The sequence below is a fragment of the Manacus vitellinus genome, unplaced genomic scaffold (assembly GCF_001715985.3).
Source record: "Manacus vitellinus isolate BGI_N305 unplaced genomic scaffold, ASM171598v3 scaffold_23_pilon, whole genome shotgun sequence".
Classification (NCBI taxonomy): domain Eukaryota; kingdom Metazoa; phylum Chordata; class Aves; order Passeriformes; family Pipridae; genus Manacus; species Manacus vitellinus.
Genome location: NW_021939718.1, coordinates 6,876,967 through 6,893,755, shown reverse-complemented (window position 1 = coordinate 6,893,755; position 16,789 = coordinate 6,876,967). Strand labels below are relative to the sequence as shown.

At 41.2% G+C, this 16,789-nt stretch overlaps 1 protein-coding gene across 1 annotated transcript in view; it reads right to left on the bottom strand.

The window, feature by feature from the left end:
- Positions 1–2,131: 2,131 nt before the first annotated feature.
- PLPPR1 (phospholipid phosphatase related 1) overlaps positions 2,132–16,789 on the bottom strand; it is a 127,026-nt gene continuing 112,368 nt past the window's right edge. Inside the window, exons 5-8 of the mRNA XM_008923698.4 lie at positions 13,387–13,637; positions 6,932–7,108; positions 5,317–5,448; positions 2,132–3,364 (exon numbers count right to left, since the gene is read on the bottom strand). Coding sequence (XP_008921946.1) covers positions 3,332–3,364; positions 5,317–5,448; positions 6,932–7,108; positions 13,387–13,637 — 593 coding nt within the window. The 3' untranslated portion in view covers positions 2,132–3,331. The remainder of the gene's footprint in view (positions 3,365–5,316; positions 5,449–6,931; positions 7,109–13,386; positions 13,638–16,789) is intronic.

The window sequence follows — 16,789 nt, the reverse complement described above, 5'->3', positions numbered from 1 at the left end:
TGCTGCTTTTGTGTGTCACAGTGCTCAGTTTCTTGACTGAGCAAACTTCTCAAGTTCTCCCTTCTTCTCACAGCTCTGAAGAAGTTTAAGAAACCCATTCTTTTCTCCTTTTGGCTTTTGGGGATCTACAGAATAGTAAAAGTGTAGTGCTACATGTTCCATTGTGGGGTGAATGTGAGTGAGCTGGGGATGTTTCACTGGTCACTGTGGAAAGCTGAAGGTTCCCAAATCCCTCCCCTGCAGCTTATGGGAAACCACAGTGACAAATGGCTAAATGTGTGTCATCCTGGCTGCTTCAGAGACTGTTTGGCAGCAATAAATTATTTTTTTCATGAAACTATGTCTTCCTCCCACCAAAACCCAGAGATATTTGCACCTCCTTGTTTCTTCTTAACACTCATTATCTAAGAAAATACTTTCAGTGGTAGTTGAAGTTCATGTTTATCTGCCGCTTCTCTGTCTCTCCCAGTATGTAACTTTGATAGCTCACAAAAATGATCAGAACAGAGTGGAAAAACTGAAGACTGAAAATTAGGCAAGAAAGGAGCATGACAGCAGCTCATCTTGGGTTTTACTGTCTGAGATGAGTCAAATTGCCATTTCCCTTATCTCGTACGCTTAGTTCCTTTTGAGGTGCAAATGTCATGCTTCCAGCAAAGGCATATAGTGCTTTTGGAAAACTCCACAAAAGAGTATGGTGTAATAAACACTTGAAAAGCACCAAGATCAGTGTTTACAAAGCAATAGTGTTGTCTACTCTCTTATATGGCTCCGAATCATGGGTCATCTACCGCCACCACCTGCATCTCCTAGAACAATTCCATCAACGCTGCCACCGTACAATCCTAAACATCCACTGGTCAGATTATGTGACCAATACATCTGTTCTAGAACAAGCAGCAGTCACAAGTATTGAGGCCATGTTACTGAGAACACAGCTGTGCTGGGCAGGACACCTCTCCAGGATGAAGGACCACTGCCTCCCTAAGATCTTGCTTTATGGTGAACTTGCCACCAGCTGCCGCATGAGAGGAGCCCCGAAGAAAAGATACAAGGACTCCCTGAAACAACATCTCAGCCTTGGCCATATTGATCATCCTAACTGGTCTACTCTGGCCTCCAATCGGGAGGCCTGGAGACACACCATCTATAACGTTGCTGTCTCCTTTGAGAACACACGCAGGATCACTCTCGAGGAGAAAAGGCAAAGCAGAAATAATCGTGTATTGCAGAATATACCATCTAAGGAGTCTTTCTGCTGTGCCTTTGTCAGCACAGGGACTGTAGCACAATGGAAGGGGATCAGACATTTGAGATGCAAAACTTCTTAACAAAAATCTGAAATGAGATTGTAGCCTAGCACAGAATGCCTGTGCCATGGAAGGGGTAAGACTTCTAGGGGATTAATCACTTTTTAATCCTTGGGCTTTCAAAAGTACCTAACGTCTATTGAATTAAATTATAAATAAATAAGTAAGCAAAAGCCCTGCTCATGCAGTTTGTTGGTTTTAGACCAGTAGAGAAGACCAGACAAAAGTGTAAAAAAAGCCTGCTTGGGAGGGTATTTCCTAGCAGAGAAGTTGAGAACAGATCTTTCCCCCTGGAATTTTGATCAAAGTTGTGGTGAGGAACCCAGAACACTTATCAACGGCTCCTCATGGTCACAGAAGGCCTGCACGGCCCGAAGTCTGATCCTTATATTCCTAAGCCTGAAGCACACATCTGTAGAGTCAGAAGAAGATACCAACCTGGAAGAAACACTGCAAGACCAGACAGAAACAGACATCCCAGATTTTCTTTGTATCCCAGGCAAGTGACAGAGACCAGGCTACATGTTTGCTTTTTTGAACATTTTTTTTTGCTTCTGTTTTGGAAAAAATTACAAAAAAAAGCCAAGAAGAACCAACATGGAAATGTGAGGTAAACATTCCAGTAGAAGTACAGAGACAGGCTCCATTCTTTAAAGGAGACACACAGCAGTTATCACCATGCTAAAAGAATGAGATGCAGGAAAATCCTAGAAACAGTGAAAAATCATGTAATGAAGCCTTTGCCCCAATTCTAGCCATTGTAAATGGGCTTTTTTTTTCTTTCCCTCCCACCCCCAACCCATACTTAATTAATTGTCTTTAAAATCCTTAGACAAAGTTTTTAAATTGTAAAATAGCAGTTTTGATATAAATTCTGTTTGGCAGAATTTACAAAAATGCAGACCGCTACTACAGGCTGTCAGCTTTTTATTTTCTTTTGTTTAATTTTTTTTTTTAACTTGCCAAAGCCCCTCAGGGAAAAATACACTTTGGGGGGCAAAACAGGCTCCTTGGTTCATGCGAACTGGAATGCCAGAGAATGCCACCCTGCTGGAGAAGTGGTGCCACTTTTACTTTGCAACAGTGTCACTAGTTACCCCACAAATCTATGATGAAGTGATGAGACACTCAGAGCACAGCCTCAGCTCCACAGTGGTGGCTGTATATCCCCATAGTCAATTCCTGAAGCCAGGTTTCACTGGGAGCTTCAGCTGGGCCTCGGGGAGGATGAGGATCTAGGGAGATGATATAGTCAGCTCACATGCTATCAGCTACTACTATAAATTTTCATGTCCAGTCTGTCTATACTGCAGACTGAGGATGTTGTTTTAGTTATTCTTCAATAACCAGCACAATCACCCACACCAGAACAATCAGGCTTTGATTCAGTGAGGTGCTTAAGAACATGCTTCAAGTCTGCCAAGTAGTCTGGAAACTGGGTGGCTAAACTGCATCCCTAGGGAACACTTAAGTAGCCCACTGAATCAAGGATGGATTTTTGCTACGTGTTGATAGTATCATTCAGGTCAGATTCCTGATCACCATTATTTTAATATGAATTAAATATATGAGATTACTTCAGATCTATGCTGACCTTACTGAGATCAGAATCTGACCCAGTGGTAGAAGCACTTCTTACAGTAAGAAAAGGTAAAAATGAATGTTTCTTTTTTCAAGATATATAAATTAAAAACTGAAAAGAAAAAAAACCGTGTACAAATATCACATAACAACATCAACAATTCCATAGATGTAGTTCCTCAGTGCACACTTTAAACAAGAAAAGTTTTTTTTTGTTCTTTTTTCGTTTTGCTTTTAAAGTCTGGCATAATAATATTAAAGCTGACAAAAAAATCAGGGCAAGCTACATCACTTCCTCATACAAAAAAAGTACAAAACATTAGCCTCTAACTAGACATAACATAATACTGGTCATCACAGTTACACATTTAGTAACTGTGTGTCTTAGACTATTGTACTGGAGAGTAGTAAAAAATAGCTCCGGGTGCCAATCTTCCATCTCAGGTTACTTCGGTCATAGAGGCAGAGTGGTTCTGCAAAGAGGAAAAGGCAGACACATGAACATTTGTAAACAGTTTGGCATTTACATATTTTGGTGTGCAAAATGAATGAGAAAACCCTTCTCTAATAAAACCTGTTGCTCAGCTAACCCAGGGCTTTAAGACTGCAAAAGTGACTGCTGCCTGTCCTGAGTGTGTGGTGGGAATTGCTGAACTCCAGCCCTGCTGTTATGAACACTCACTAACAGGCTGGAAAACCAAGGTGGGACTTTTCCAACATGGAGTTTCAAATGGGACTGGGTCCTGTCCAGAGGGACAGATCTGCAGAGGCTCAAGTGCTTCATACAGTCACATAACCAATACAGTGGGTCTGTCCTCAGGGGAGACTAGAAGACTGTGGTTTGGCTTCATCTGATGGGTGCACACGGATTCTGCACACTTTGATCCTAAGGAACATAAAGAACTTAAAACCGTATGGAGGTGGGTCAATATGCCAAAACACATGCAGCCACAGACATGCAGCAACAAGAAGTCCTCTGTAGGTGGCAGTGTAGATTTAACCTTCCTGGGAGCCAACGTCCAGGACTCGTGGCCGTACTAAGTCATCCTTGTATCATGCTGCCTCTGCAGGGTTTGTGTGGGTGCAAGGCCAAACGAGATTGGGGATAGATGCAGAAATCTGCACAGAGAAGGACGTTGTACCTCCTATACCTGAAGAAACAGTAAGGAGCATGTGCTCCCAAAGACCTGTTTATACTATCTTCAGAATAGGATCACATTTTCCCCAATCTACTCCTGCATTGTAGATGTATGGTCATGTAGAGACTGCTACCCTGAAAATTATGTTGTTGAATTATAGTAGACATCAACAGTTAAGGTCCAGTCGCTACCTGCACTTCACAGCTCAGCAGCTATAAATAGCTGACTTGACTAAATTTTTCTCATAGTCTATATTTTCCCCTGCTCAGCCTTTTTGTCATACATGACACAATGTGGATATCTAAGCAGTGCTTAGTTTCTGAACTGCAAACCCACCAAGAGAACATTTAATGCACAAGGTTCTGCAGATTTAGTGGAAAGTCTTCCAGTCTTTGCCTAATCAAAATTGACTTTTCAATTAAGCAAAATATTTCCAGGCATTAGAAAACTGTCTTTTCCATTTTTTTAAAAATTCCTCTTTTCAGTTTATTTGGCAAAGAGTTTAACAGAAGTCGCTATTGATCTTGCTACATGCCATGTGCAGAGGAATGACAGGCCATCTAAGTACAGTTTAAAGAACAAATAAATGACATCAGGGTGTTTAAAATAACTGATAAAATACAGTTTCTCCTCATTCCCAGAACCTGTTTTGCAGGTGGCATTTTTTTGTCTGTTTTGAAAGGGCTGGGTATGATTCAGTTATGCCAACACAAGCCATTTTAAGTTAGTAGTTTTAACAGAAACACCATCAATAATGATGCTCTCGCTTGCTATTTTTTTTGCAGACTTGAAAGAATGCTATTACTTCTCTTCTGAGGACTTAGAGATAGAAAACTGTATGAGATTTTTATCACTATAGAAGATACTGAACAGTAATAAGGATAAAAAACCTAATCTCTATAAATACATTTCTGGACAGCATAGTTTATTCTCAGGAAAGATTAAATATTTCAGACATCCCCAAAGTATTTTGGAATGTAGTCACACAGAATTATTTTTGCTTTTCTCTCAGTTTTCTATTCTAAGCGAAAGCTTTTTTATCACAAACCATATGCAGAGGCATGTGAAATCCTACTTTTTCAGCAGTGGATGTGCACAGGGGCAAAAGATCTACAGTATTTGGTAGTTCGGGAATAAATGCCTTAAAACAAACTGCCTTGATTCAGATTCACTTTGTTCAATGGGCTCAATGTTAGGAATGTATGGTTAGGTATACAACTTGGTTTTAGTCTGCTGTAACAAAAAATGTGGTCGGTGATGGGTCTGGGTGAGAGGATTTACAATACCTGTGCACTCAGTGTCTCCAGAGGACTTTCCACTCTCGGAAAAGCCATTAGTGGCATTCCCCGTGGATCTTCAGGCTTCGGTTTAGAAGGAGCTCCGTGAGTGCCCTTAAAGTTATGGACAACACATATCCCCTGTGTAATGCAGAAAAAGCAAGTGAGGTTGGTGTGTTCTGTCCCCAGGAGAACTCAGAGGAGTTAACACTGGGGTCACAACTGCCAGTTTCTGAAAAGAATTTAACCTGGGTTTTGGTTCAAGGCGTCACCTGTCTCAGCCTTGGGCTACAGTGCAGCTGAGTGGGATGGACTGCTTTGGGAAGTGGGTTAATCTGAGGTGATGAACCGTTCTCAGTCTTTATACATTTTACATTTCACACAGCAGAGATTCCCATGTATGCTTTATCATCCCAGAACCACAGACTACCTGAATGATGCACTTTACTGGCCAAATACTCCCTTCAGACTGTGACTTTATCACTTCCAAGCTGTGAAAATAGTTCAGTGGATGGCTGCATCTCCCTCACATCTGGATAACATAATTTAGCATCACTCCATACTTGCAGCAGCACTGGGACGACAATTGCATAGGCAAGATTTAAACTCTCCTTCCCAATGGGAACTAGACAAATAATTTACATTAAAGCCAAGGAAATTCAGGTCAGAGGTTGTAGATATCTTTTTATTTAAAGGGAACATGGAAACAATTGACATGTGGAGGTTTGTTGTTGTTGCTTTTTTAAGTACAGAATAGGTAAAAAGGAATCAGTGACAGGACAATCGAGATTTAAGGGATCATTGAAACCTAATCCCTCCTGATTACAGAGATAAAGTGTCTGTTGCTGTGCAGTGGATAGTTTTGAAGCATATTTTGATTAAATGCAACCAGGCACATTTCTTGGTATTAACAAGAATGACCTGGACTGCTGGCTGTGTGAGTAAATCCTCAGCAAGAGACCTCTCACCAAACAAATCACTTCAACCACAGAGCCCACAGGAGAGCCAGGTACACTTCAAGTCTGGAAAGATGCTGTTCCTACATTCTGTGGGAAGGCCTTTGATATATTTTAATACATTTAGTTATCCTATAAGGGGGTAAACAATTTCAGCTCAACTCCAAATGATGCAAAGGGAGGTAATATTGTCTCCCAGGGAGTTTATCCTGATCTTCCTTTCTACTGCACTTCCTTTATGGTCCAAAACAAAATGGAAAACCAGGACCACTGCTCAGAGCCGCAGACAACACCCTTTATCTAACATTTTTGCCAGATACAAGACACACAGTAGGATTTTGTAACATGGGGGTGTTAGAGGAGTCTCAAGCATACTTTTGATATCAGTTGAAAACTACATCATCTTTACAGAATTTTCCAGAACAGGTCAAGTAAGAACACATAGAGGAATTAAAAGAATTAAAATAAATAAAATGTACAAATGTCACCATACTAGCCTTATCAATCAGTATTCCTGATTTCATACTGTAATTCTCTCTGATGATATGTTTAACTAGATGGGGCTAGAATTAGATCTTGCAGGCCACACGAAAATAGCATTTTTTTAAATATTGTTTTTAATACTATGGTATTTTTAAAAGGAATTCACAAGGAACTGCTGGACTTACCAGAAACAAGGCTACAGCACTGCCCAGGATGAAGCCTGCGATCACGTCCGAACAGTGGTTCCGATACTCAGAAACTCGATTCAGCCCAGTAAGGAAGGCAGCACACAGGGTACCCAAACACAGCACAGGCTTGGCTAGCCTGCTGCTCTTTGTTTTAATTGTGCTTGTGATGTACATCTGAAAGGAAGGGCAAACCAAAAGTAAAAAGGGGCTCTGCCAGAAATGCGTCCTTCCCACCCAGAAAAATCCTAAATCAGCAAGGATGTGACAAAATCCATGTTTCATTAAAAAAAGCACTGGGAAATGGAGGAAGAGGTTTCAGGTAATTCAGAGAACACTTTTAAGAGTACAAAACAGATACTGTTAAATGGTGTTGTTTCAGGATGTCAAATATCCCACTGCACTTACATACAGGACTTCTCCTGAGCTTGTAGGCTCCGTTTGTGCTCAGAAGGTGGCACTCTGAATGTGCATGACTAAATGTCTGCAAAGGGAGCCAGGAATTGATGTTTACACTCCTGCAGAAACTCTAACATACAGAAAATTTGAGTGCATAGCATCTGTATCAACTAGCTACTCCAGTCTCCTAAGTGGTGTTAAATTTAAGAAAGAGAGAACACTGTGAGAAACCATTCCAGACATTTTCTCTGAAAGATGAAAGGAAACACACAATATGAGAAGGATTTCTTTCAAAACAAAGTTGATTTTGAAAATATAATTCTGGAGCACAAAGTTTCACTGTTCTCTGAGTATTTTTTAATTAACCCCACATGTTTCTGGCAGTTTGTGTATTTTCTAACACATTTTGACAGAGAGCAAAAGCACATGGGTCACAATTAGCAGCCAGTCATTAATTCCAGAGCCACAAAATAACAAAGATAAAGCAAACCAAGCCTGATGGCAAAACAATTCAATAAAATCCTTTTCAGCAATCAAGTATGGATGCCTGAATGATTTCCAAAGCTTTGATAATAAAAGCAAATACATCAAATACGTTTGCCCAAAATGTCTCCAGATGACACACTGCTCCCCATACATGAAAAAGAATCATGAAGATATATTTGAAAAATGCTTCTTAAACAGTATCATGCTCAGATTTCCTAATCTGATCCGTGGCTGGCTTGGCTTAGCTTCCAGATGCAACTACCAGCACAGCTTGTTTCGCACTCTATGATCTATTTGGCAAACGTGAGCAATTATTTTACTGTATTTTAATATCTGTCCCTTTCTAGGTGAGCCAGCTATATAGAAGTCATTATGGTCTGGCACATAGTTTTGGGATCAAGAAAAAGAAATTATATCCATTCTTAAGTTCACTCGGTTCATTGCCTTTCACATATTCCTGTATTCTGCTGTATTGTGTGTACTTTAACTTTCTCCTTGTTTGTATTTCCTTTCCCTTCTCCCAGACTGGGCTACCAAATATCCCTATATCTGGGTTCCCTTCACTGGCTGCTGCTAAAAATATTAGCCCTAAACTCATGACAATATGTAACTCTAGAAGAAGGGAAGGGATGCAGAAACCACTTTTTGAAAGGGAAAGGGACAGGACAGAAAAACTGACCAGGGGAAGGCAGATATGACTCCCTCTGGGTCAAAAGGATACTTTCATCTGCCCAGAAACTGTGGTACTGGACTGCTAACTGCTTAATTTGCCAGATCTCTGCCTGGGGAAGGGAGGTCTTCTGCCCTTAAATGTGCTATTAAGTACATAATTTAAAGGGCAACTTGATTTATGAACTAGAACATTATGCTGTGTAATAGCATTGGGAATGAAACTCAGCTATTTGAGAGTTTCCTGCTTGCTTTGTTTTTCACATCTAAACCTGAGTGCAGCATATGCCTTGGAAAGACAGTTAACAATGAACACTAGGTGGACCCGTCCCCCAGCCTTGGTTGGCAGCTTGAGCTGCATTTATCACCAAAACTCACGTTACGGTTCTTTGGAAACAACAGGAAAACAAAAATCATTGCTACTGAGTAAATAATTACCACCCACCCTTTCACCTTGTGCACTTCTAGCAGAAGTCAATCCAACTGAGGAACAGGGAGCTGAATTGCTTTCCTATTCCCCACCAAAGCACCACTGCAGTTTACAGCATCCAAAGGAAAATCCACCACCTCTTTAAAGTAAAAACAGTCCTGCTGTGCCAGCTGTGAACAGCAGCTACACAGAGCAACCCACACACACTTGTTTCCTTACAGGTATGAGATAAAGCTGGATCTTTGGGTTACCCACATGGGAGGCTTGTCTTTGTCACAGATGGGAAGTATCTGTAATTGAAGTTTCACGCAAGAAAATGTACACTTAAAGAGAACATTTTTAGCAATGAGGGTAATTAACCATGGGAACAGATTGCCAAGGGAAATCTGTCCAAACCCTCATGAGGAGGGTTTTAAACAAGACAAACTGTTTTCCCAGGAGGTAGGCTCCAGTTCATCCTAAATCACACACTGAGCTCAGAAATAACTGGGAGAGCTTCTCCATTACAGTAAGAGTTCCCAATCAATGAGACTTGATTTTTATTGTCTGGGTTCCCTACAGCCAACATATTTTTTAGGATTCTCACAGTATGTTTACCCACGTTTAGAGCATGGTTTCAAAACTTTCTGCAAGAGAACAAAATCTCAGTGGAAGTCTCCTTCACACAGCAGGTATTTCTGAAAATTTCCCACAACACTAAATATAAAGCAAAATTATTTATTTACAAAACTCTAAATGTCAGAAACAGAGAGGAGTAAAGAAGTGAATATAAAAAGATGTGAAGTAAATATAAAAAAATATGAAAAAATAAACTACACATTATTTAACTATATAAATTATCTATTCAGCTTCTTTGCTGTGTTCTTATTGGTGCTGTGCTCTTATACACCCAAGTAGTGTATTTAGCTATGCTCAATGTGTGATAGTAGCATTCAACCCAGGTGATTCCTCTCCCATCTTTTTCAGACAGAGAAAAGCAGGGACAGTCAAGGAGGCTTTTTTGTTTACAGGTTTAAAATAGACATCCATATATACTTATGTGTATATGCAAATATATGCATATATTTAGAATGTATGTTATATCTATAATGAGAAATGCAAAGTGGAAGAAGTCTGTCTTGTCCTTGCAGCAAAAAGTGGGAAGATTTGTGATAGTTTTACTTTCCTTAGAAAGTTCAAGATTTCATACCAATACTGGAAAATCCTGTCCTACAAGCTTTATAATCTTTTCTTTTACCACAGAGATTTCTATAAGAGAGAAGCAGAGCCTTTGACAACTGCTGTTTGACAACTGCTTTGACTCAGTGCAGCTGCTCAAAATGCCAAGGCCTTGAACTGACCTGGGCTGCTGAAGGTATTTGCTGTGGTGTTCTCTACTATTCAGCATTTCCCAAATGTTCGAAGTTTCATGTTCAGGTGTAGAGGCCCAGAGAAGCTGACTTTAGTCATGGGATGGATTGTGCTGGCACAGCTTCCACCCCACAACCCCCCTCACTGAGAAATGCTGGTTAGGCCTCAGCCTTGAGGAACAGCACTTGGACTAAGCTCCTCTGAGCTTATCAGAAACACTGTTCCCAAGAACTTGTGCTGTCTAATGAGCACCTGTTTTTTAATAAACAGCCTTAGAAACTTGGGGGTTTTGCCTGAATAACAGCCCATGTCTCAAACACTGATACCTGGATGGCTGTGGAGCCAACTCAGGACTGTTGGTAATGACAGACAAAATTCTTGATAATAACCAAGGATTGTTGGTATCAAGACACTGTGAGAACAATATATGGCTGGAGAAGGGGGCCAGGCAGAGATAGGGCAGCATTTTTCCATGAGGAAGAACCACAACAAATACAGCACAAGCACAGGAATGAGTTGCAGGAAGTGAGCATGGACTAAACAGTGGGATTAAGACCATCAGAGACCCCCAAAGCTCTCTGTCCCAGAAAGACCTAAACAAACAGACTGTGCACAATAACTAATTTACACAGAAAGTGAGAAACCTGTCCATAAAAAGGTATCATGCCAAGCCTGGGTGGTGCCCCCAGGGCCCTGAACATCTCATGGGCCAGACCAACGCAGCTGGAATGACACTGAAATCAGGACTGACATCCCATCAGCTGAACTGATGCTGGAACCAAGACTCTTTTTCTTGGAAAGAAAAAGACTCTTTCCTTTGGAAAGAAAAACCTTTTTCTTGGAAAAAAAACCGAAAACCTCTCCCTTGGAAAAGAAACTCAAAATCATGTTTCTAAGTGCACGAGTGCACTATGTACAGAGGTTGCCATGTCTTCCTGAGATAAATCTGTGAGACTGATAAAGTTTAATTAGATGCCATTTTCATTTTTTTTTAAGTATGGAAGTCAGGGTTGGCAGCCATTTTCTCCTTCTCCTACTTAAGGCATACAAGATGCACCTCTGCCTGCAGAGAACACAGAAGTGATGCTCTGTGTTCTCCTCAGCCTCTTTAACAGGTGACAAAGAAAAAGGCCCTAATGATTAAATATAAACCCCAGATTATTTAAAAAAAAAACAAACAACAAACACACCAAAACCCCACAAAGGCAAACCAATCACAGTGAGAGTGCTTTCAGTAGCACAGTAATGAACAAATGAGCACAGAAACATCTGCAGAGCACACTTGAGGTTTGGTGATGGCAGGAGACTCCCAGATCTCAACAGACATTCATACAATGACAGACAATGTCCGTGCTGATTCCATTCTCCTGCCTACTCATGTTCAAGCTGTTTTATTTTCCTTGCACCATGGCTCAAATCTTCAGCTTTATGCAAAATACACCTATTACTAAGCAAATGTCCCATGTTTCATGTTCAGCAGCCCACATTATCATGCATATTAGAATCAGCAAGACACTTTTCCAAAAATTGTGCATAGCACAGTTATTAAACAAAGCTAGGTCTGAACAATGCATTTCTTGTGTAATGCTCATGTTATTCCCAGCTGACAGGCAGAGAAAAGACAAGTGATAACACCTTTAGTTCTAGAGGCAGAGAACTGGGCTGAAATTGGACTGTAGGCTGAAATGCCCTAAGGGCAGACTTTCATGACCTTGTGGCTCAGAAATGGCTCCATGTCCTGGCTCTACTTGGTATCTGCCCATGTGAGAAGAAATGCAGACCCATCACAGGTACTCGGGGAAGACTAGAGCTCAGAAACATTGAACTACCTGGGACTTAAGCTCAGGAAGGAAAAGCAGCATTGCCCTTCCGTTGTAGAAGTCAGCCTGCTTGTAGAAGACTTGCCTACCTAGGAAACATGGGAAGATGTGCAAGGAAAGTCTGTGAAAGGTGTAATTAGCCTAGGATAGAAACAGGACCAAGCCTGACCCTGGAACTTTCACCTCTGAGTTTATCATAATGCAAACAGCTGCTACAACCATGTCGAGTTTATTGTATTTCACACATGGCTGCATATTGTTCAGAAATAATGTGCACAAAATGTTACACGCTTTCCACACAGTTTCCAACAAATCCTGATCAAAGGAGTTGCAGTTTATATCTCCATCATTAATCACAGAACATTCAGTGCAAATAGATGGATATTGAAACAGCAGCTGGTGGACTCTTCATCTTACAGTAATAATATGGTGTTTTATTCATCTGCTACCCTGAGCACAGGGTAAAATATTCAGTAAATACCCTGTCATTAGTAATTTTAACACTTTTCTTAAATACTGATGACCTACAGACAGGTTCTGCCACTACTTGGTCAGGCTATTAGGGGAAAAAGACTTAGGTTAATTCATTTTAAGATCAGAACCAGGTTAAGCCCTTCGATCTTAATGGCAAAACCAACAAGATTTTCTGCTTTGTTAGTAAGATTCTTGGATCGATTTTTCAGCATTACAGAAACTTTAACCAGAGAACACAAAGGAGCAGTCGATCTGTCTCATGAGACCTTTTAAGACAGATAAGTTTCCTTCCTTACAGTACAGCGGTGTCACCTTGTCAATATGTCAACTGGGGTGCATTCCCTGTGATAACAACAAAATTCTGGCACTAACTTTCATTAGGACCTTCAGGTCATAAACAAGGGCAGCAAAATTCAGCCTGAGTTCAGCTTCCCATTGAAGTGGCATAATTTAAATATTAAATGTTCAACAAGTACGGGAGCAAAAGTAGCAATCCAGAAGCTGTTTAAGGATCAACTTCATTTTAATGCTCATCAGAAAGGGTCAGGGAGAAGAAGATCTTGAATGAGAAAACCAGCAGTAAAGACAAGTTTAGGACCTTATACTTCTGGAATATGCAGTGCCTCAAAAGCAATAAGTACTTCATTTGCTTACCCCAGGACTGGTAAAATGAGAGAGGGAAGGCGGTTTCCCCCTACAGATAAAGAAGAAAGCAGCCCCCAAAGCAACACTCTTTTTCTCCAAAAATCCATCGTAAGAAAAATGTGCCCATCTAGGTGCACATACAGAAACCTCTCACGAAGTCAGCAGTCATCACTGGCACCCACCGTGGCGTATAAAGCTGAGTAGATGCTCAGAGCAGCATGTTTGGATGGAAAGGATCTCCTTGCCTTTTCAATCACCTCCACATCCCCAGTGCAGATGTTGCCGTTGTTTATGAACTGGTGGTGTGCCCTGCAGTCGTTCCCAGTGTAGTTGGGTTTACACACCGTCAGGAAGTAGGGAGCCAAGTTCCCAGTCACAACCTGGCCGGCGTTTACAAAGATGTCAGTGGCAAAAAGTCCAAATGCAAACACTCCTGTGAGGAAAAGTTAAAAACAGTGATTATTCAAGCAAGTTTAAAAAATACCATGGTACCTGAGAGGGGGAGACATAATAGGAGTTATATCATGTATTCATACCAGATCTGTGACAAAAAATGAGATCTCTGAACCTGAAAGAGCAGTGTAGTACTGAGACACAATAGTGCACTTACCTAACATAACTATCAAGTGTCAAGTACCTCCTGAATTTTGACTGTTCATTGTCTTGATGTTGAAAAATTAAGATTCTGATCTAGCAAGATTTGGCATGTCCTTTTGGAAGCAACCCATTGCTTTGCTCTGGAAGACATTTCCAGACAGTTGCAGTTCAGCTCATGTCACCAAGAGCACAAAACCACAAATCCTACAGCATGAAGCATTCACTAGAACGTATTTCCAGGGCTGTGGAGCATCCCTTGATCAATACTGCAGTTGTCACATCCTCCACTGACTCCCCATGAGTGTTATCAATACCTGCTACAGCTGCTATGAACATATATGAGGATCTTTCACATGCATGTACTGCCCACATACCAAAGGAAAAGAACAGCACATCTGCAGAAATACCAAACCCAAATGTTCTGAAAGATTAAATCAGCTCTCCTTTTCCCCTTCTCATCGCCAAGGTTAATTAAAGTGTCACAAAAACATAGAAAAAATAAATAATTGCTTCTGGTGTGGGAATATTGAGAGTCACGTATTTTTGCTTTCTCCCTCCTGTAACTGTGTAAGCAAAAGTAATTTGAATTATAAATTAGTTGAGATTGCTATGTATTTAAGTATGACCAAGAGCTGGAGCTCCAGGGAAAACATCCTAGAGAGCTGTGGTGAAATCTTAAAAGCTGGCATCACCATGATTGTTACACCTTCACTGCTTATATATACTGAGTTAGAAAAACAAAATAGGACAGCTATAGCCTGAGACGCAAAAAATATCAGAGTCAGCAAGATAATGCAGTGTGTACAGGCAGTAACATAAACTAAAACTATCTAAAATGGATTTGTGTGAGTGTTAGAGTGAGGCTTGCCTATGCCAGTCATTCAGAGAGATGGTGTGGTGTCTCTGTAACACAGATCCCTCCCTGGATAATGATGGGAAGAGCCCTGTCCTTGGAAAGAAGCCTGGGAGGGCTGCAGGACTGTGGAGCTGTAAATCCTCACCATCCTTCCCCAAGGTTAGGATGGAGCATCACCACAGTGAAGATGATTCTGGGGGGCTGAGTGTATTCTTTATGTGAATTTATTTATTATTAACAAACTGATTTGTGAGCATGGATTCAAAACAGAGGTGGTCAAAGGAGGAGGCTGCCCTCCTCTGGTTCTAGACTGCAGGACTGACTCCTGTCTTTTTAATGGTGTGACAGTTTTCCTCCTGTTTATCCTGCTAAGTGTCTGTGTTTAAAAGGAGAGAGCACTGACACTGCTCCTTTATTTCCTTTATCCCTGTGTTAATATTTTAAATCCATGGTTTTCCACAGCTGGCAGGAACTTCTCATCAACATTAGTCAGGACACAATCAAGTACAAAGGAAAAAGGTAGTAGGGTATCTTTTCAGCCTGGAGAAACAGCTGAAGTTATGACAAAGATGAATCTTGTTCTATATACAGCTCTTTGTTAATTTTTTTTTTTTTTTGGCACAGCTTGCCTTAAATGGCATCTTTCTGATGTGCCATGCAAATTAGAAGGAATGCAGTGGGGATTATTACACAGCCTTTTACAACAGTTAGAGGAAATTTACGTGCCACACAGTCTGGCCCATGGTATTTATCAAGTGAGTACAAGCCAAGAAACAAGGTGTTTCAGAAAAAGCTCACAGGCTTCACAAAATTATCTAAATCCCTAGGCAGTGTACAGGTACAAAGGTGGTCCAGTGTTTTGCTCCATTAAAAAAAAAAGTTTCAACACCTGCATTTCCTCAGTATTTGGTAGCACAGAACTCAACAAGTCAGCTGCTGAGGCCTGCAGCAGTCCACAGAAGAGCAGAGCATGCCACAGCTGAAACCTTTATCGTGTTCTGAGTGTGATGCATATTGATTACTGTAACTCCTCTCTCACAGGTCGGCCAGACTGTGCTTCATGAGAACCACAGCCATGTCCACCAGTGAATTCAGCTGGCAGGAATGTCACCCTTGCAGGGTGGATTATACTCCACATCATCTCTAGAGACTTGGAGGTAGGGTTGGCTATAATTGATTTAAAGGTTGTAACACCAGCAAGCCTGGGCAGGGGCGGACAGTCCCCCGATGTTTTTTGTACCTCAGGAATCCATCTGTTCAGTGGATTTGTTCAATGACCTGCAGCAGCTCAGCTAACTGACTAGAGCACAAAAAACACAGTGATGTGAGTGCCAGGTTTTTAGAGGCAGACAAATTGCTGCTGAAAGGCTTCACAGGGAAGGCAACCAGCCCTGGCTCTTCAGGGTCAGGTGAAGTCCTTGATATAATGCCAGAGAGAGAGAATGGAACAATATGTACCTCTTCCAGACTTTGACACTCAGCTGTAATAGGAGGTGGTGTCATCCTGATCAGGAGCAAGAGATTTATCTCACTAAGCTCGCTCTGGGCCAGAAAACCTGGGAATGAACTTCAGTGCAGAACTTAGCATATGCTGAGAAAAGATGGGAACAGTGCAAGCCACATGGGAAGCAGACCTACAGCTGCTTACTAGCAGAAGGGATGGAGGTTAATTGCATTTACATAAAGCCACTCTTTGCCCTCAGCCACGTGTCACATTGTCTGGCTGCAAAAAGAGGCCTTAAAGAAGGAGCAGAAGCTATGTTTGGAAGGGCTTCCTGGGTTTTTTGTCAGGACGTGACCCTCACCTGTGTTTGTGCATCTCAGGAGCAGTCAGGAGGAGGACACTAGAAGACAAAACAGTAAGCAGAATGTAACTGGGAGAGATACTAGTTTAGGCCAGAGACAGAGGGGTAGGCTATACTCCCTGCTCCAGAGTCCAAGAAGAAGGAACTGAGGATCAGATTTGAACATGTCTTTGCCTTCAGTGACAAAGACCTTAGACAAACTAAATGTGCAAATCAAAAGAAAAAGAAATAAGGAGAAGCCTGTTGAAAAATGCCAAGGATGGACAACATGAAGCTTGACTTTCCAGATCCATCTCATCTGAACTAACACTTGCCTTGGCAGAAGAA